General features: G+C 34.9%; 1 protein-coding gene across 1 annotated transcript in view; it reads right to left on the bottom strand.

Annotated features, from left to right (window-relative positions):
* The window catches only part of LOC150097249 (uncharacterized), a 550,351-nt gene that overhangs the window by 381,036 nt on the left and 146,045 nt on the right, over positions 1-23,270 (bottom strand). The window contains exons 11-12 of the mRNA XM_090407628.1: positions 14,692-14,793; positions 11,291-11,322 (exon numbers count right to left, since the gene is read on the bottom strand). Of these exons, the coding sequence (XP_090263754.1) occupies positions 11,291-11,322; positions 14,692-14,793 (134 nt within the window). The remainder of the gene's footprint in view (positions 1-11,290; positions 11,323-14,691; positions 14,794-23,270) is intronic.

Here is a 23,270-nt window from a genome sequence, read left to right on the forward strand (position 1 = left end):
TCCAGGTAGATACTCAACAGGGTGCACCACAAGAGGGTAAGGACTGGACATTAGGTCAGAAGGTCTCCTCTCAGTTATACAGCTCTGACCCTTATAATTCCACAATATCGGATGGAAATTTTTGAATTAACAAGTCTATTGTTTCCTTTTGGGAAATATTAGTGAAGAGTGAGACAATGTCAAAGCTAATTAGCATGTCCATTTCTAATGGTTAAATGACTTTTATTTTTGTGTGAAACTCTGTGGAATTTTTAACTGATGAGGCAGAGATGATAAAGGTGATGTAAAAACTGGAGAAAAAGATATCCTTGAAATATGGAGTAATTACTTTGAAAAATTGCTAAATGAAACTAGCAGTGATGACAGCACAGTGATAAAAAAATACTGACCAGGCATGCAATCAGGAATACATATCCATGCGAGACAATGTCAAAGCTAATTAGCATGTCCATTTCTGATGGTTAAATGTCTTTTATTTTTGTGTTAAACTCTGTGGAATTTTTAATTGATGAGGCAGAGTGTCCTATGAGAGAATGGAGAAGGTTAGACAAAAATCTTGATAATTTGTAAGTCAGGCTGCTAATAGAATCCACAATTGGTCTGAATGGAATGTTAGCAGGCAGCTAAAGAAACTCAACAAGATACTCAATGAAACCACTTCCTTAGATCAAGAAACCTTAAAAAAACTCAAAACATACCATACTAGGCCTCCTGGAATATATGGCTTACCTAAACTTCACAAGAACAACATTCGACTGAGATCTGTTGTGGATTCTATTAGCAGCCAGACTTACAAATTATCAAGATTTTTGTCTAACCTTCTCCATCCTCTCTTATAGGCCACTCTGCCTCATCAATTAAAAATTCCACAGAGTTTCACACAAAAATAAAAGACATTGAACTGTCAGAAACAGACATGCTAATTAGCTTCGACATTGTCTCCCTATTCACTAATATTCCCCACAAGGAAACAATAGACTTGTTAATTCAAAAATTTCCGTCCGATATTGTGGAATTATTCAAAGTTGTTATTACATGCAGACACTTCCCATGGAAGATAAAATTTACAATCAAGGCAATGGGCTCCCTCTTATCACTAAATTTAGCCAATCTTTTTCTGGAACACCTTGAAGAAAAACTCTTCACATTTAAACCTAAACCAAAAATTTAGCTGTGATATGTTGATGACGTATTTACTGTCTGGGGTCATTCTGAACAATAACTATACCTGCTTCTAGATAAAATCAACATTCTTCATCCTTGCATCAAATTCACACTAGAAAAAGAATCTTCACAAGGTATCTCCTTTCTGGATTTACACATCCAACGAAAAGAAGATGGTTCCATCTCCACTTCTGTCTATCATAAGCCTACGTTTATAGGTCATTACATTCACAATTCATCTGCTCACCATCCATCTCAAAAATATCATCATCATCATCAAATTCCTGACATTTACCCTCAAGGGATCATCAAATACCTGACATTTACCCTCAAGGGGTGTGTACAGGATATGATAGTACAACATGAAAAATTTACATCATTACTAACTTTCTATCTACAATTTTCCTCTAAACCAATCTGTTACCTGTCAAGACTCCAAAAGACTTATATTTCTATCTTCTAAGGCACATTTTACCGTATCAATCCACCTATATCTTGATCTTCCTCTGGGTCTTTTTCCTGCCAACTTGGCAGAGAACACTACTTCTGCTAATCTTTCCTCTCCCATTCTGTTTAAGTGTTAGCTCTGCTAACATATTCCTGGATGCTAACAATGTCAAGTTCTTTCCTAATATCCTTGTTTTTAATATGATATTGGCATTGATGCGATCTGTTCATGCCCCTAATCTTTCTCAGGACTCTGTTATCTGCAGTCTCTACTCTTTGGTCAAGTGTTTTACTTCTGACCCAGCTCTCAGATACATAAGTTAAAATTGGTTTGGACACGGTCTTGAATACAGCTAATTTAGTGTTTTGACTAATTTCTATCTTATTCCATATAAATTTATTCCATATTTAATTTACCATCTTCACTAAAAAGCATGCCTAGGTAGCTGAAATGTTTTACTTCCTCCATAGGTTCTCCATTCACAATACAGTTGATATTTCCAATGTTTTTGCTTATTTTCATTGTTTATGTCTTGTTTATTGCTGATTTTCATACAAATTTATTACAACAGTTATTGAATTTAGTACGGAAATCTTGCAGACTTGTACTAAAATTATTTAAAAGTACAGTAATCCTTCGCTTAATGCATCATTTTTTTTTTCGATACCCAAATTCGATTAGTGCGCCTCTAAAATTCAATTGGTGCGCCTATATACATCTTAAAAATAAATGTTACAGATTTTAAAAATTTCTATCTATACATCTTTATGGCTAACTATTTTAAAAAATCACTCACCAGAATGAAATAATTTAGTTACTAATTTAAAACATTTTACAAAGTTATTTTTAATGGCATACTACACTACTTCCATGTACACTATGAATATTATGTTCCAAATTTTTACCCCCAAAATTTATGTTGTCTGCTATAGTACACCCACAGAGTGGAGACCCTTCGACACTTCTGCGTATGTCACAAAAAGGACAACCCATTCTGATAATAGGGTAATCAAGCTGTCTTCTGGGATGAGTTGTTTATTATTACATGTTGGAAAATTTACTTTTCTTTTATGATCATTGTAGTTTTCAAAGTGGTAACTATTTTGCTTGTATAACAGTTGGGAAATTTTATATATAAAGCACGTAATTTCACGTGTTGGTGACCAATTCGTACGTCCTTCATTTCTTTTCCCCCTTCAATGATAATGTCCAAGAGTTAATTAAATCTCATTCTAAAGAATTGAGTGATTCCGACCTGCTAAATTTTGATGCACAGTGGGCAGATCCCGAAGAATATGAAGAAAATTTAACCACTGATAGTCAGCCAAAAGAGATTTCACAGAAACAATTTGAAAATATTTTTCGAACATTCAAAGTTTTTAAGCAGCAATGCTTAGAGGCTGACCCTGATGAAGAGAGAAGCAGTATAATTTGCAGAAGAGTAGAAGATGCAATAGGGCCATACCGTAGATTATATGAAAAAAAGAAACAAAATGCCTGCCAAACTACATTAGCTCAATTCTTTGGTAAGAAGTAGAATAATAAAATTTATATTCTGAATATGTTTTACTGTCTTTCAGCTTCATGGTTTTCCTTTTACTATGCCCTGAGACATACCTTAATTCTTTTATAAAAAAATTAAGGTCCAAAAAAGAAATTAGAGGAACGAATTATACTTTTTCCCATAGGTTATTATCTTCGATTAGTGTGGTTTCGATTAATGACCTGTTTAAAAGAACACATTAGGCGCTCTAATTGAGAGTGCTGTATAACATCAACTGCATAAAGTAAAGAACTGAAATTAACATCTGCAATTTTGATATAAGGTTTAAAACCAGGGGTGCTTAAGGGTCAAAGCTGTATAACTGAGAGGAGACCTCCACATAGCCTTTAAAGGAATGCGGAGAACCGACCAGGGCTTCTAACCTAATGTCCAATCCTCACCTTCTCGTGGTGCACCCTGCTGGGTATCTACTTTGATACTGAATGAACGAGGATGGGCTGGCAATTTGGGATTTAGCCGACCAAATTGTATTCTTATTGGTTAAACCAAAATAAAAAAAATGATGGTACAACATGACAAAATTTTAATGCCGGCTGGGGTGTCGCCCTGTTAAACAAGGCCCCCGTTGCTGTCGCCAGGGACCAGGGCGAACAGCGAAAAGTCAGCTACTGGAACAAATCTGAAAACAAACCCCAACTCAACATCACCAGAGTTAAAGATCAGTACTATCAACATAAGAAGCCTGAATGGCAAAGAAATGGAGCGAGCTGAGGAATTAGATAAGTACCAGATCGACATAATAGGGGTGACTGAAACAAAAAAGACCAAAACTGGTGAGATCTTTCTGAGCAATAAATACAAAATGTTATATTCAGGCAATGACAATCAAGGAAAAGAAGGAGTAGCCATAGTATTCAACACAAAATACGAGGCTAATCTTCTTGAATGGCAGTCAGTCTCAAGTAGAGTAATGTGGGCAAATATGAGAATGCGGAACTGGACAATGAGACTTATTTGTGCCTATGGTCCCACAGAAGGTTCTACAAAGGTAGAAGTGGAGGAATTTTTTGACACTTTAGAAAAAGCAACTGACACAATGAAAAATTGGTCCTTGTTGGGGATCTAAATAGCAGAGTAGGAAATGATTGCAAGACATACAAAAATATTTTGGGAAACTTTGGAGAAAATAGCAAAGCTAATAATAATGGCAAATATCTGTAGGATTTCTGCTCAGGACATGGACTGGTTATTCCAACCATGTTCCAACATAAAAATGTGCACAAATTCACATGGAGAGAAGAGGCTAGGAATAAGAAAAGTCTCATTGACCATGTTATCGCTGATAGTGATGTTTTCTCCCTGGTGCAGGACACCAGAGTGTACAGAGGATTTGAAATTGGAAGTGATCACTATTTAGTCTTGAGCAGGATAAAATTGAATTTCATATTGAAAAGAATAACATGCAAGAAAGTTTTAAAGCAAATAAAAGTTGAGCAGCTCTCAGATGTGAACTGTAGACTAAAATACAGAAAGATTATTGAAAAGAAAATGAAACAGTTTGGGAACAGGAATCAAGCCTTGGAGATTCAGTGGCAAACTCTGAAGAAAACATTGATTGATTCTGCCAGAGAAGCATGTGGTGAGGTTGTGTGCAAGGATAAAAAAATCAGAACTCCCTGGTGGACACAGGAAGTTAAAGAGGCAGTGAAGGAAAAGAAGAAAGCATATCAAAAGTTCCTGGCAAATAAGTCAGCTTTTACTCTTACAGAATACAGAGACAAATGTAAGAAAGCTAAACAGTGTGTAAAACTAGCTAAACAAAAGTCATGGGAGGATTTTGGCAAGAATATAGAAAATAAATATCAAGAAGGTGGCAAAATATTCTGGAGGTTGTTGAAGAAGCTTAGGAATGGAGGAAAGAGTGCTGTAAAAGGAGTTAGAGATGATACAGATGACATGAAAACAGGAGAAAAAGATATCTTGAAGTATGGAGTAATTACTTTGAAAAACTGCTAAATGAAACAAGCAGTGATGACAGCACAGTGGTAAAAAACACTGACCAGGCATGCAGTCAGGAATACATATCCATACTTGAAGTAGAAAAAGCCATCAAAGGATTGAAATGTGGAAAGGCAGCAGGAGTAGATGATATTCGACCAGAAATGCTGAAGTATGTTGGTATAAGAGTCTCACAGTGGCTGCACTGCATAATTCAGAAAGCCTGGACAGAGGGACGAATTCCCGATGATTAGAGTAGAGCGCTCATAGTACCCATATATAAAAAGGGAAATAAAACTGAACGTGAGAATTACAGAGGTATTTCCCTACTGAGTGTTCCTGGCAAGATCTATGCAAGTATACTTGAGAAACGGTTGAGAAGAATTGTGGAAGAAAAGCTTGATGAAGAACAAGCTGGATTCAGGCCAAATAGAGGCTGTCAGGATCAGATCTTCACTTTACGACAAATAGTCGATAAAGCCTGGGAATATAACAAAGATCTGTATTTAAGTTTTGTCGATTTGGAAAGGGCATATGACAAGGTGCCAAGAGAGAAGCTATTCAATACGCTGCAGTTATATGGTGTCAATGGGGCATTATATCAAGCAATACTTAGTCTTTATTTGAGTTGTAAGTCAGCAGTTAGAATTGAAGGAAGTAGAGGAAGATGGTTTAATGTTAAATCTATTGTGAGACAAGGATGTACATTATCTCTTCTGTTATTCATTATCTATATGGATCACATTATGAAGAAAAGTGGTATTAAACCTGATATCAAAATTGGAGATGTTAATGTCAGCTCTTTGCTTTATGCGGATGATGTTATACTTCTAAATAAATCCGCTACAAGTCTGCAAGATTCTCTGACTAAATTGAATAGCTGTTGTAATAGATATGGTATGAAGGTCAGCAATAAAAAGACAAAGACAATGAAAATAGGCAGAATCATTGAAAATGTCAACTGTGTTGTGAATGGAGAACCTGTAAAGAGAACTGTAAGGAGAACCTGTAAGGAGAACAAGTAAAACATTTCAGCTACTTAGGCACGATTTTTACTGAAGATGGTAAATTAAATATAGAAATAGACAACAGAATCAGCAAAGCTGGTATGGTGGGAAGTCAACTGAATAAATTCATATGGAGTAAGAGAGAAATTAGTCGGAACACTAAATTAGCTGTATACAAGACAGTGTTCAAACCAGATTTAACTTATGGATCTGAGAGCTGTGTAAGAAGTAAAACACTTGACCAAAGACTAGAGACCGCAGATATGAGAGTCCTGAGAAAGATTCGAGGCGTGAACAGATGGCATCAATGGCAATATCATATTAAAAATGAGGATATTAGGAAAGAACTTGACATTGTCAGCATCCAGGAATGCATTAGCAGAGCTAATCTCAGGTGGTATGGTCATTTATATAGAATGGGAGAGGAAAGATTAGCAAAACAAGTGTTCTCTGCCAGGTTGGCAGGAAAACGACCCAGAGGAAGACCAAGATATAGGTGGATTGATACGGTACAAAGTGGCTTAGACGATAGAAATATAAGATCTGATAATGTTGGAGTCTTGACAGGTAACAGACTGATTTGGAGGAAAATTGTAGATAGGAAGTTAGTAATGATGTAATTTTTTCCTGTAGTACTGTCATATCCTGTACACCCCTTGAGGGTACATGGCAGGAATTTGATGATGATGATGGTTTAAAACCACTTTCCTTCATAATGTAATTCATATAGATATTGTACCCCCTTGTCTGACACCAGATTTAACATGAAAACACCTTCCTGTACTTCCTTCAATTCTAACTGCTGACTTAAGTTGAACACAATACTTAGTTTTCAACTCAAATGAAGACTAAGTATTGCTTGATATAATGCCCCATTGAAACCATATAGCTAGCGTATTGAATAGCTTCTCTCTCTCTCTCGGCACCCTTGTTATATACCTTTTCCAGATCTACAAAACTTAAATACAAATCTTTGTTATATTCCCATGATTTTTCAACTATTTTTCATAAAGTGAAAATCTGATCCTGACAGCCTCTATTTGGCATGAATTCAGCATGTTCTTCACCAAACTTCCCTTCCACAATCCTTCTTAAGTATACTTGCATAAATCTTACTAGGAACACACAATAGGGAAATGCCTCTGTAATTCTGACATTCAGTTTTATTTCCCTTTTTGTATATTGATATTATGAGAGCTCTACTCCAATCATTTGGAATTCGTCCTTCTGAACTATGCAGTACAGCCACTGTAAGACTTTTATACCTCTATCCTTGAGCATTTCTGGTCAAATATCATCTACTCCATTTGCCTTTCCACCTTTCAGGCTTTTGATGGCTTTTTCTATTTCAAGTATGGATATGTATTCTTGACTGCATGTCTGTTGAGTATTTCATACTACTACGCTGTCATCACTGCTTGTTTCATTTAGCAATTTACAAAGTAATTACTCCATACATCAAGGATATCTTTTTCCCCAGTTTTCATGTCACGTTTATCATCTCCAATTCCTTTTACAGTACTTTTTCCTTCATTTCACAGCTTTTTCAATAACCTCAAGAATATCTTGAAACCTTCTTGATATCTATTTTCTATGTCCCTACCAAAGTCTTCCCATGACTTTTGTTTAGCTAGTTTTATGCAGTGTTTAGCTTTCTGACATTTGTCCCTGTATCCTCTAAGAGTACAAGTTGCCTTATGTGCCAGGAATTTTCCATATGCTTTCTTCTTTTCCTTCCCTGCCTCTTTAACTTCCACTGTGCCCACCATGGAGTTCTGATTTTTCTATCCTTGCAGACAACCTCACCATATGCCTTTCTGGCTGAATCAATGAATGTTTTCTTCAGGGCTTGCCACTGAATCTCCAAGGTTTGATATCTGTTCTCAAACACTTTCATTTTTTCTTGAATAATGTTCATGTATTTTATTCTACAGCTCACATCTGAGAGCTGCTCAACTTTTATTCGCTTCAAAACTTTCTTACATGTTGTTCTTTTTAGTATGAAATTCAATTTTATCCTGCTTAAGACTAAATGGTGATCACTTCCAATTTCATATCATCTGCACACTCTAGTGTCCTGCACCACTGGGAAAACATCACTAGCAACAACAGCATAGTCAATGAAGCTTTTTTTATTCTTTGCCTCTTCTCTCCATGTGAATTTGTGCACATTTTTATGTTGGAACATGGTGTTAGTAATAACCAGTCCATGTCCTGAGCAGAAATCCAAAAAGTATTTGCCATTATTATTAGCTTTGCTATTTTCTCCAAATTTTACTAAAATATTTTTGTATGTCTGACAATCATTTCCTACTCTGCTATTTAGCTCTCCAAGGACCAACTTTTCATTTTTCATTGTGTCATTTGTTTTTCTTAAAGCCTCAAATACTTCATCCACTTCAACCTTAGCAGAACCTTCCTTCTGTGGGACCATAGGCATAAATAAGTCTCATTGTCCAGTTACCCATTCTGATATTTGCCCACATCACTCTACTTGATATCATGTTTAATGTTGAATACTATAGCTACTCCTCCTTTTCCTTGATTGTCATTGCCTGAATGTAACATTTTGTATTTATCGCTCAGAAAGATCTCACCAGTTTTTATCTTTTTGTTTCAGTCACCCCTATTATGTCGATATGGTACTTATCTAATTCCTCAGCTAGCTCCATTTCTCTGCCATTCAGCCACTTATGTTGATAGTACCAATCTTGAACTCTGGTGATGTTGAACTGATTTGTATTTCAATATTTGTTCCAGTACCTGACTTTTCATTGTGTGCCCTGGTTCTCTGGCGAAAACAATGGGACCTTGTTTATCTGGGCGACACCCCAGCCGGCATGAAATTCTGTCATGTTGTACCATCATTTTATATTGTGGTTTAAGCCAATAAGAATACAATTTGGTCAACTAAATCCCAAATTGCCAGCCCATCTACATTCATTCAGTATCCAGGTCCACCTAACAGGGTGGACCATGAGAAGGTGAGGATTGGACATTTGGTCAGAAGCCCTGGTCAGAACCAGGGCTTCTGTTGCTTCTCTGCAATCCTTTAAAGGCTATGTGGAGGTCTCCTCTCATGTATACAGCTTTGACCCTTAACCCAAGCAATCAATTAAGGTTTTAATAATTCCATTTCGCATACAAGGATGGTGGTAGGATTGTGCATGGACATATCCTATATATATTTTCTTCTGACATATGGAGACTTTCATTTGATTGTCTTCTGACAACCAAATGGAAGTCGCCATATCAGATATGTTGATATCTCCACAATTTGAAATGCTGTATTACCAGGGATTAAAAAATTAAAAACAAATGTTTCCCAGATTAAATGCAGTCCATTCCAAATTGTGGAGATATCAACATATCTGTAACATACTGATGGTACACTGTACAGTTCCACCACCAGCCATGTCAAAAAATTACTCTGAAAAGCATCATTCATTGTGCCCATACTCTGTTCTGTAGATGCTACTACATCAAGAGTTCTTCTTCAAGGATTAGGTTGTTATCTGTTAAGGTTTCACAAGTCTCCATCTTGCAGGTCTTACCTTCTCTGTCTGTTTCTCCTTAGACTATATTTTAAATTCCCTTTAGACTATATTATTAAATAACATATGCTGTTTCCATTTCTCTCTTCATTACTTGATGTTTTCATTTAAACTATAAATACCTAATGCTCTCCTAATATCCTCATTATTTTATGCAATCTAATTTTGTAAATCCTTTAATTGCCCTTAAAATTAATCTAAATTTTAAGTAATCAAATTAATCTAATTAAGTAATCTAATTTTAATTAAACTTAAAAATATTTGATTCATTAAAATTAAATTTTGTGCATCCTTTAACTGTTCTTATTTATGTAGCCTGCATTTTACTCTGATCTTTCTTTATTAATATATTAATGAAATAAGATAATTCATATTTCAGAACCATACAACAGAGTGGGAGTGGCTTACTTTATAAAATTTCAAATTGATTGCTCATAGCTTTTTTTTTCTGGCATCCTTTTCATCATTCCACAGACTTTTTTTTTTATTATTTCTTTATTTTTTGCCTATTCTATATCTTTATATATATGTGTGTGTGTGTTCTATATATATATATATTAATTTCATGAATGTTGAAATAAAATAAGCCAATAATATATCATTAGATTTATTATTGGCTTATTCTGTTTCATTAATAAACATTTTGAAGTAGTAATTTAATTTTTGAAGGAATTAACAGAAATCAGCTAAGCTAATGCCTTTTTATTCCTGTATATAGGGAGTAGGCGAGGCCATTTTTAGCCCTATCTAACTTTTGGAGACTGAGTGGGCAGTTCAATCTCCACTGGTACCTAATCAGAGATAGCTGGCCAAAGGCTATCACTAATTAAGTGGCACGCAATGAAGAGAGACGGCTCAACAAGTGCCGCCATCTCGTGGTCCCTAACCCTAACACTTCGTATTTAATGTCTGAAATAATGTGGGGTTCTACGGTCGATTTTCTTGAATTTACGGGATGAAAATCCTGAGTTGCCAGGAGAAAAAACCCACTTGCCTGTGCCAGACATCGACTAACTCAGGAACCAGTTGAAAAAAGGCTTAGAAAAATTTCTTCTAGTTGCCGACTAGATTCGAAACCAAGAGGTCTTCCTTCGTGCGGTCAAGCACCGTGGTTTGCAAACGCCACATCCACTGAGCTACACAGGAATTAACGGAATAATAATAAAAATGAAAATATCAAAAAATAATCTGGCATTATTAATATTCAATAATATTTTTCTAAAGATTGGGGAAAAGCAAGTGTCTGAAGCAAAAATGAGAGTAAAAAGACCCACAGAAAGACCAAAAACTCGGCAGTATGATGCATTTATAAACTAAAACGTATCACCTGAAATGTACACATTTATATTTTCTTAATATTTTTTTCCCAATGAAATTAGACACTTGACAAATAATACAACCAAATTTCCAAAAAAAGGTTAATCAGAATCTAGTAAGAAATATCATAACAGCTGATATATTGAAGGAGTATACCAAATGATAATGATTTTTACTAAACTAATTTCTGAAGTATTGTAAGAAAAAATTCCCTATATATATATATATATATATATATATAAAAACAGGAAAAAAAAATAGTACAGGTAAGAATAAAATAATAGCTAAAACTACTCACCGCTTCCACTTCTTCATCTGATAATTTTTTCCCTAATTTATAAAAGAAATTGAAATTATTAAATTATTAAATTTTTATAAATTATTTTATAAAAAGTAAGTCTGTGCACATGCACTCCTGCACAATATATCAATATATATTATTATTATTATTTTTGGTAACCTCCATGAAGTCAACAGATTCATTGTGGGAGGCCCACTAAACCAGCAATATGTCTATCATAATGAGCTTTGAAGTTATTTATGCTACCTGCATTCACAATGCATTCCAGTCAGTCACCAACAACTCTCTATGCAAAAAACTTACTCCTGACACCCTTCTTCACCACATCTTTATACAACTTCAAGGATTCACCTGTCATTCTTCCCATCTTAACATCCACTCATTTTATAATTCCTTCTGTATTAATCAGATAAAATCCTTTAACTGACTTGAAGGTCACTATCATATCTCCTCTTTTCCTCCTATTCACCCACCTCTGAAATCCACATTCTCTCAAACGCTCTTCATAACCAACACTCCAGAGTCCTGATATCACTTGGTTATTTGTCTTTGGACTCTCTCTAGTGTTTCCACATCACAATGAAAACCAGGTAACCAAATTTGAGCACAACAGTCCATATGAGGTCTGACCAATGCCTTATAAAGAGGCAGCACCACTACCTACTCACACCTACATATCAATGTACTTTTTATCATAGCAGCGATATGATGTGCAGTCTTTGCAACACTTGCGATGTGTCCTCAGAACTTCAGTCCACTGTCTACCATCACTCCAAGATCCTGAATCATATCCACTTCCTGAAGTACCGCTCCACCAATACAGTGCATAGTCTTATATCTCTGTATTCCAAAGTGTAACACCTTGCATTTATTAACATTAAGACTGTAACCCCACTCATTTGTCCAAGCTAAAAGTCTATTCAAATCTTCCTGTAGAGAATTAACATCAGCACTAATCCTGATAATTCCACCTAACTTTGCATCATCGGCAAACATTTGAAGATCTCCAGTCAATCCACACAAAATATCATAAAATAACAAATAAGTTAAACATTGGGGGGAAGGGGGGGGGCTTGAACAGAACCCCGAGGCACATCACTGGTTACCTTCCTTTTCTGAGACACATTGCTCCATCATGCACAACTTGCTGGTATCATTTAGAGAGCCAATTTCCAATCCATCTAACTAATATACTATCTATCCCTATCCTCTGCAGCATATATTTAAGTAGAGTATTATATCTCTATTATATATCTCTATTTATCTAAATATAAATGGAGATATTTATTTAATAAGGTTAAAACACCTTATGGTAACTTGTTCTGGTAAAATACTTATAAGCTCTCTATAACTAAAATCTTGGTATTTCTAGCCTGGCTCCCACTGATGAGACCTCAATAAAGGTCGAAACCGGTCTGGGTAGTGGCCCCTTGCCTTTAATACAAAGCATCATACATCTCCTCCAGGAGATGTGCTTTGCATTAAGGGTAAATATTAAGATTAGTGATCAGAGCTTATTCTATTTTTACCATGAGTTGCCTTGGTCTTGCAACACTTGCAGGATAAGCTAGACTTGCAAGACTTGCAGACGCAAACTTGACTTGTTTATCTGTTTGCTTACTTGGGAAATGGAATAAAACCAGGTTTAAAATAGCTTGGTATCTTTAACATTTATTATACCCAAGGTAAAATACTTTCTACATATATATATATATATATCATTCAGAAGGCCAATTTCCAATCCATCTAACTAATATACTATCTATTCCTGTCCTCTGCAGCATATATATATATATATGTGTGTGCGTGTGTATATACACACACACACACACACTACATACACTATCTCCCTCTCTCTCTCTACCCCTCCAAATATATATATATATATATATATATATATATATATAAAAGATACCAAGCAATTTTATAAGCTAGGTTTTTTAATCCTTTTTCCCAAGTAAGCAAACAGACAAGTAAGTCAAGTTTGCAGCTGCACGTAGTGCAACACTAGGCAAAGGTGGAGCAAACTCTGATCACTTTCCTTAGAATTTTCCCCTAATGCAAAGTACATTTCCTCGTGGAAATGTATGATGCTATGAATTAAGGTAATAGTCACTACCCATACCAGTTTCGACCTTTATTGAGGTCTCATCAGTGGGAGCCAGACCTAAAAAATGCCAAGGGTGAAGTAATACAGAGCTTATAAATACGCTTATTATTATTATTAACCATAAAAAATTATCTGCTTATGCTCTTTTACTCATTTATTCTTATAATTTCCTTTTTTGCTTTGGACCTTGCTTTTTATGTTCTCAGTTTGCCTAATCTCTTGCTGTTTCTGCATCCTCTCAATCTTACGCTTTGTACTATGAAGGACTAATGCAAGCAAGCTATTCTTTATTCAGGTCTTCTAGGTTCTCCTGACCTTCCAGCACAGCAACTTTCACATACCCTATCTAACTGCCACATTCGATTACCTCATTTCTACTCTTTATCACATTTCTAAGTTTGACAGTTTTTTTTTTAAGTTTTTAAGTTTAGAACTTAAAACTTAGAACTTAAGTTTTAAGTTCTTTAAGTGTGACACAGGTATCACTTTTGAGTCCTGACATTTTTTTAGAAAGGTCAGCTGATTTCATTGCCTAGATAAACATAGTTTCAACTTACTGTATTGTCTTTCTTTGCATGCTATTTCTTCACATGAATGATTAGTATTCATGTAGGCTTAAGTGGACATAATGTTGGACATTTAATGGAGTATTGACAGCACTAGGAAAGGATTAAAAATTAATTTTAATGCTTCCAATATTTCCATGTATTGGATACAACTCAGAGGATCTTCTAGAAGAAAACCACCATGCTCCACCATAGGAAATTGAAAAGGGAAAGGCTTTTTGGAATCGGCAGAGCACTCAAAAATCAACCTAATTTAAACAAATACAGATGCATAAAACTTCCCAAAATTTGGGAAGCAATAATTGTTAGAGGTTCCAGTTTACATCCTAGGCTACCTACAAATGTCCATAGCGAGCACACCACCTAGATAGGACTTTAGTCATCTACATATTTCATTAAGTACTGTGTTGGCTTTGTGTGTGTTACAAGTGTTATTTGTACTCCCTGAAGATGTCTCAGTGACTAAAACAAAATACTGGAAGCATCAAAATAAGTTTTTAATACTTTCCTAGTGTTGTAAATACTCCATAAAACCTGCAAATATGAGTGACCTTCCTATTATGAGTTTACTTACTTACTGTGATGATGATAAGGGACAAGAATATAACTGAAATCAATATCTATTTTTTATTCATTTTTATTCAAGGAAACAATGCTTTATGCAACCAAAATATTTTATTTCTTAATTACGAATTTATTATAATAATAACTACCGAACTGACCTTTTAGTTCAGATATGGTCTTTTCCCTGAATTGAAGAAACCAGCCCCTGGATTCCTTTTCTACAATACCCGCAACAATAGGAAGAGCCATTCTGATGAGGTCTAATGAATAAACCATAAAGTATTAATATTACCTTTCAGTGTAGATAAAGTATAAATTAGTCTGTTAGAATCATCATTTCTTCACAACAAAGAAATAAAAAAACAAAATCAATCAGTCTGAGTTTATTTATTTACTCGTATGGGGTTCCCTCCCTTTTCTCCCCTGTCCCAATTGGGACAAGTTGAGCCCCCTCATGGGGGGGGGGGGGGTAAGTATTTATGGCTGTAGATCCGTGTGTTCACGGGGCCGGTTTGCCTGCTTGCGGGATGAAAAACCCAAGATAAACTTGGGGGGGGGGGGGGGGGAGAACCCTGCTGTCCACCCCCAAGACCAGCTAACTTGGCTATGGCTGAGGAAGATCCTTACGACATTCCTTTCACAGGCATATGGCGCTTCGTATCCTTATTATTATATTTATATTCTTATTATTATATTCATATGTAAGGCACTATCCAGGTTATATCAATGTTTTGGTCTTTAATTTAATCTTATAAAAGGAAAGCAAATAACAAAGCAATAAACCACAATTCCTCGATTAGTGCACCTAATGCATTCTTTAAAACAGGCGCATTAATCGAAAACACACTAACTGATATAATAACCTACGGAAAAAAGTATAATTCGTTCCTCAAATTTCTTTTTTTACCCTTGATTTTTTTTAATAAAAGAATTAGAGTATGTTTCTCAGGACCTAGTTAAAGGAAAACTATGAAGGCTGAAAGACAATAAAACATATTCAAAATATAAATCTATTATTCTAGTGGGCATTCTGTTTCTTTTTTTCATAAAACTACCTCTTCTGCAAATTTTCCTGCTTCTCTCTTCACAAGGGCAAGTCTCTAAGCATTGCTACTTAAAAGCTTCGGTTGCACGAAAAATATTTTAAATTTGTTTCTGTGAAATCTCTTTGGGCTTGTCAGTGATTAAATTTTCTTCATATTCTTCAGTATCTTCCCGTTGTGCATCTAAATTTAGCAGGTCGGAATCACTCAGTTTCTCAGAATGAGATTTAATTAACTTAGATTCATTTGAAAAGCCTCTAAAATCATTTGTGCAATGTGGAAGAATGTGCTTCCAAATGGATCACATATCGCTAGCAGTAATTTCATTCAACTTTGCGACTTTATAACCAGGCTGAGATTTCTCTGATTTAGCCAGAAAAGTCTTGGAAGGCATTGGCTTTCAAAAAAAAGGCCAGTTTCATTGACATTAAATATTTGTTGGTCACAATAGCCCTCCCTTCTTACACAATTTTCATCAAATCTCTGGATAATTTGCAGCCACCTCCTTATCAGCACTTGCAGCTCTACCTGTGATTAGAACATTATGTAGGCTATTTCTCAAACCACCCAACACTAATGTGGAATTCTTCGTTTCCATCATTAATAGTCCCTTCTTTGTAAAGAGACTTAATGCTTTTGATTTAATAAGGTCAGTTCTTAGCAGGATCCGTTTTTGGTTACAATCTTCAGTCCATGTACAAAGAAGTTTCTCTAATTCAATCATTATAACACTTTGTAATCAGAGCTTTGCTTAAAATTGCTCTTATAGTTGATTCACCCATTTTTGTGTTCTTGTCTTATCTTTGCTCTGGACTCATCTTGTCCAATTTCTTTATTATTTCAAGTTTTTCTTCCAATGAGATTACTTTTCAAATCATTTTCACACTTTCACTTTTTTGCTCACTAATTCTTTTACTCATGATGAAAGGTTGGGAAAATACTTTAAAATAAAAAAAAAATGTAAGGAAAATAATTGCAAAGGGGGTACGAGATATGATCAGGAAAATATATGATTAGCAGACGACATAAATTTTGGTGGTAAAAATTGGGAACATAGTATACATAGTGTACATGGAAGTAGTGTAGTATGCCATCAAAAATAACTTTGTAAAATGTTTTAAATCAGTAACTAAATTATTTCATTTGGCTGAGTGATTTTTTAAAATAGTTAGCCATAAAAAATGTATAGATAGAAAATTTTTTAAATCTGTAACATTTATTTTTAAGATGTATATAGGAGCACTAATCAAATTTGGGTATCAAAAAAAAATGACGCACTAATCAAAAACACATTAATCGAGGGATTACTGTATACACTCGTGGAAATTCAAAAACAACTAAAAGGCTAGCCAGTACTGATCAAATGAATAAATGAACAATCTTAGGCCTAAAGAATGATATTCACATCTTATGAATGCTGTCTATTTCCAAAATGACCATGAAATTATGGAGGAGAGAGATTTAGGGTTGTATATTTTAGTAAACTTATATGATATATGAAATATAACTGTATAACAAAAGCAGTAAAACTGATGCAAGAAAAAATTTTATGTTTAGTTGGCACTATTTCAGTGCCAACTTTGGGCCTTTTTACATAGCATCTGAACTTATAAATATATTGCAAATACTAATTTCTTCAAACTCTAGGAACACATTCTGATACTTTATCATTTAAGTATTTTTTAAACACTCTTGCACTGTCTATATTCTTCCTATCTAACAACTGATTCCATGGTGCAGAGTATACTCCTCAGGTGGCCATAATTTCCTGCTTTGTAGTTCAGCATATAACTTTTTCTGAATGGAACATTCATAAACTTAGCCACTTTCCAAGTGAAAACAGCATTATCACTGTCACCAACAAGAAGCAGAATAGTTACATGTTTACTAAAACCTGCTCTAACCCAATAATCATATCAAGCACTCTTTAGCTTCAAGTTCCTTCTGTTACATGCTGCCTGAGGAAACTGTCTCATAACAGTTCAATAAATTCAGTTTCATACTTGTGAGATTTCACAGCTATCCAATCAATATTCAGATAATTAAATTCCCTATTAGGATAATTCATTTCTCACCCGTCATCTTTATTTGATAATGCATTTCTTCGTCACTAGCAACTGATCTGCTAGGTCTGTAACAACACCCCACTCTGTATTTCATCTTGTTAGACTCCACCTCACACAAGATGGCTTCAAACTCATTGCTACATAAAAGACTATTAATAGTTTTGCAGTCATAGGTCTCAACTATAATTGGCTTCAAGTCATCTAATATAATTAGTAACACCTCCCTTCCCCTCCTGTCTATTCTTTCTAAAAATAATGTACACTTATACACTTAATACCAGTTAGTAAGTCTCCTTCAGATAACCAGGTCTCGCTAATGCCTATAATATGAGATCCCAATGTACTGATCAAGGCAACGAACTCTACCCCTTTGTTTCTGATCCTTCTAGCATAAGTGTATAGACATAAGTTACCTACATGCTTTTCTGTATAAGAATCTGTAGTCTGCATGACACAGTTGGACAACTTGCAGATCTCTGTTCTTATCTAGTGCTTTACTTATGCAGATATCCTTACACATGCTTGATAGCTCCCATTCCCATCATCAGCACTCCTCTCATCATAATTCAGTTTCCCTGAGTCTATAAATTAGGACTCATATCAATTAATAATTTTGCAAGACTCCTAAAGCACATTCAAGTGTAGGCCATCCCTCTTATAAAAATCCATTCGCCCCATACGCTCCTTCTGCACATCCAAAAACTCACATCCATTCTTTCTGCACAGCTTATGCATTACATCATTTGCCATCATAGCATTTCATCTTAATTCATTTCTATCATAACTAGAGAATATACTTATGATTTTTACTTTCTCACTCTCACTTCTTCTGACAACCTTTACATATCCTCTCTCATACTAAATTTATCACTAGTTAATCTTCCTTAGCTTTTCTGTTTTTCAATTGCATGTGCTATATTTTTAATTTTTGCTCTGGAAAACTTGAAGTTATAACCTACTCATTAGTGTCATGTTTTATGATAGAGTTGCCATACCAAATAATATCCTTCTTTTTTTTTCAATCAAACTTTACTTACCTAATTTTCGCTATACACTAACTTACCTAATTCCATGCTTTGTTTTCTGTTTTGCTGCTCAACTTTCCTATTCTTCCTCTAAATGCCACTCGATTTTCTGTAATGCAGTGTTGTCTATCTAATAATCTGCTTTAACCTTGCAATTTCAGAGGTTAAATTATTTTCAATATCTTCTTTAGTTGGGGGGGGGGGAGTCTTCTTGTTCTCTACTTCACTGTTTCTTGTCATCATTTCATTTCTTGTGCATTTTTAGGACCATTTTACAGTTATATTTAATATTACATTATCACAATAAAAATATGTTATAAAACACTAAATACTCTAAAAGCACAAAAATTGTTTGTAGCCAGTATAAATTAGAGGAATACGATGCCCCCAAAGTCAGTGCAACTGTCTTTGGGTGAAATGGCTGCAAGAAGGGAAGTGACGGAGTTTGAAAGAGGCATTGTAATAGGATGCCATGTTGTAGGCCTATCTGTTCAGCAAATCGTTGATAGATTGGGACATCCACTGATTGTTGACGGATTGGGATGGCCCAATCTGTCAACAATTTGCTGAACAGATTGGCCTGTAACATGACATCCTATCATGTCTCATTCAAACAACTTCTGTCAGTTCCCTTCTCGCAGTCATTTCACCCAGTAAGTATTTTATGACTGTAGACGTGTGTGTTCACGAGGTCAGTTTGCCTATTTTGAGGGATGAAAAACCCGAGTTTCCAGGAGAAATAAACCTTCTACATCCATATGAGACCTGTTAACTAACTTTAGTTGAAAGAGATCAGATAAAGGTTCCTCATGTCATGGACAGGAATCGAACCCAGGTCTTTCCAACCAAAGGGCTTCAGCTATACTGACTGAAATACGCCAACTCCTTCTAGATATTAGGATCCATATTTATAGCCAAAACAGAAAGAAACTTTTTAGAAATTTACTAAGATTACTTTTAGATTTTTCTATACTTGGCTATAAAATGTGGATGAATCCTCATTTTATAGCCAAGTATAGAAAAATCTAAAAGTAATCTTAGTAAATTTCTAAAAAGTTCCTCATGTCATGGACAGGAATCGAACCCAGGTCTTTCCAACCAAAGGGCTTCAGCTATACTGAATGAAATACGCCAACTCCTTCTAGATATTAGGATCCATATTTATAGCCAAATACAGAAAGAAAATTTTTAGAAATTTACTAAGATTACTTTTAGATTTTTCTATATTTGGCTATAAAATGTGGATGAATCCATGATGCGCTCCATTTTAATATCAAACATGGAACTTTTTGAAACTATTTCAAGTATCTAACAATTTCACACTTAGAAATGAAATTCATCTATCAACATAAGGATATGTAAGATAGAATTCAAATTGACGACGTGAGGTTGGAGTGTGGGTATGCTGTTCATTAAAGCTGAAAAACTCCTTTAAGTAACTCATATGTTTATCATATCCATCCTTCTTTTCATCATATCATCTTAATTTTATTGCTATCTTAAACACTTGCCTCTGCATCTTTTCAACCATTTACTTATCTTCAAAAAACCTACATGACTGAATCTGTGCACAGCATGTGACCATATATCAAAATTGTATAAAGAGATATAATAACTTCCTTATCCTTGCTTTTCAGTATGTTTCTTAACTTCCATGTGGTCCTTTCAGATATTTTGTGCACTTTTTGGATTATGTTCTCAGCACTTCAACCTCCTGTTTATCATCACCCCTGATTCACTGTACTCATCAACTTTTTGAATTCCAGTTCTATAAATGAAATGCACAGCTTATTGTATTTTCATCACAAAGTGCATAACTTTACACTTTTCCACACTGAACCAGTAACAACTATCCTTTGTCTATGCTATCAGACTATTTAAATCATGCAGTTGAATCTATAATATAACTATTGTCTACTCCAGTTTAGCATCATCAGCAACCATCTGTAGATTCCTCTTCAGATCATTCCAAATATCATTAATGTACAAATTATACAGTTGTGGGGCATGCACAGAGCCCTGTGATAAATCACTAGTTAGCTGCCTCAATTTTACTCCACATATTTTGCTTTTTGATGCCTGTTCATCAGCCATCTTTTTGCCCATTTCAATAGTTTTTGTTTACCCTATTTTCCCAAGTATATGTAACAAAGATTTTTTTTTTTTTATCAGATGCTTTTGCAAAAGCTAGAAATAATCATAATATTTTATGATTATTATCTCTAATATTTTAGAAAAAAAACTCTCATATATTTGGCCTCTAGGCTTTGATTAATGGATTTATTTCTAATCCCATTTTCAGATGCATAAATTAAAATTGGTTTGAACACACCTTTTACACTGCTAGTGTTTTGGCTAGCTTTCCTTTTACTCCTTTCAATTTATTCAAGTTGCTCTACACCATATCAGCTTTGTTCTTAATTTGCCTAAATAGCCAAAATGTTTTACTCATTCTACTATAAGTTTTTCAATGAGAATGGTTTCCATGCTTTACATCTTTTCATAGTTTCTGTCTGTTTATTGCTAATTTTCTAACAAATCCATTACAGCAGTCATTCATTTTAGTTAATGATCTGTAGTGGATCAGCTATTTTGGAATATAAAATAATCTGCATAATGAGCTTAACTAAGTTTTCTGATTATGATGTCACATTAAATACAACTTTTCTTCATAATATGATTCATACATGATTAAATGAATATATATATATATATATATATATATATATGTGTGTGTGTGTGTGTGTGAAATTATATAACAAAAATAATTTAATGTAAACCATTAATATTTCATGATAAGTATCTCAATATATCATTAAAATTAAAACACACATGAGAACTAAAGCCACACGAAGCAAGGACCTGAACAAAAGTTACAAAGTTCTTCATGTGTTAATTCGTGTATTTCGTGTTAATTCATTCAAAATTTTCTGTGTTACATGGAAAAGTTTGAAAAACAAGTCATAGACTCAGCCCCTTTCAAACCTTCTATCTGGCTAAGATACGTAGATGACGTGTTCCTGATTTGGCATCATGGCCCAGACTCATTAGATTCCTTCCTCAGTCACCTAAATAGTCTACATCCAAGAATTCCATTTACGATGGAAAAGGAAAATAACAATAGTTTACCCTTCCTAGACACCTCAGTCATTGCACAGGAAGGTGTTATGTATATATGTATGAGTTCAGCTGAAAGAGAGGTTCCACTGGAACAAAGATTATAGGCTCTTGGTTAGGGTTTTAATGATGCCATATTGTTGAGAGGAGTGGTGATGATGGTGGGAAAGTCTGTAGATGTATCTGCCTGTGCGAGTGGGGTTTTCTATATACGGTGAAGGAAAGGGTAACATGCCTTCCGAATGGACCTTTCCTTCACTGTATATAGAAAACCAACTCGCACAGGCAGATACATCTACAGACTTTCCCACCACCACCACAACTCCTCTCAACAATATGGCATCATTAAAACCCTAACCAACAGAGCCTATAATCTTTGTTCCAGTGGAACCTCTCTTTCAACTGAACTCACCCATATACATAACACCTTCCTATCCAATGACTACAGTAATTACAGAATTAAAAAACTAATCAGTTCCTCAGCCATCCCTTCAGAAGGCTTTCAGAAATGTCATCACCATCCCCTACATCTGCGGCACATCAGAAAAAATAACCAGATCATTAAAAATGTACAACCTCTACATAGCTTTTAATCCCCACAGGAAACTTGCTACCCTTATCCGTTCTACCAAAGATCAGCTCTCTACTCTCTCAGTGCCTGGAGTATATAAAGTACCCTGTTCCTGCAAGCTAGTTTACTTTGAACAGACAGGTAGATCAGCCACTGTCCATTTAGATGAACACAAATCTTACATCTGCAATTATGACTATGGTCAATCTGGAGACGATGTATTGGACACAACTCATAGGATCTTCTGGAAGAAAACTACCATGTTCCACCATAGTAAATTTAAAAAGGAAAGACTGTTTTTGGAATCTGCAGTAGCACTCAGAAATCAACCTAATCTAAACAAATATGGATACACAAAACTTCCCAAAATTTGGGAAACATTAATTGTACGAGGTCCCAGTTTACATTCTATGCCATCCACACATGCCCATAGAGGGTGCACCACCTAGATAGGACTGTGGAGTCACCCATGTGTTTCATTACGTATTGTGTTGTCTTTGTCTTACAAGTGTTCTTTGTACTCCCTGAAGATGTCTCAGTGACTGAGACAAAATACTGGAAGCATTAAAATTAGTTTTTTAATTCTTTCCTACTGCTATTTAATACTCCATTAAACCTCCAACATGAAGAGATTCTGTTCTTCCGCTTTCCGGCTCACTCACTCACCAACATAGTTATAAACAGCCAAAAGACAAAGGACAGCACAGCTCATTACAGATGTAAAAGTGTATAGCACAGAGCAAGTTTAACATGAAGATTACTAAATTTACCATTAACATTAAGATATCTGCATCTAGAATTGCATACAGAGACATATACAATAAAAACAATTATTCACATACAGTAAAAAGAAGTATATGATATTGCCAAAGAATCAACCATGGAAAACACACACATACACATTCTTCCGCTTTA

Source organism: Typopeltis vanoorti, chromosome 17, assembly GCF_054136105.1.
Source record: "Typopeltis vanoorti isolate ZY-2024b chromosome 17, IOZ_Tvanoo_1.0, whole genome shotgun sequence".
In the NCBI taxonomy this organism is placed as follows: Eukaryota; Metazoa; Arthropoda; class Arachnida; order Uropygi; family Thelyphonidae; genus Typopeltis; species Typopeltis vanoorti.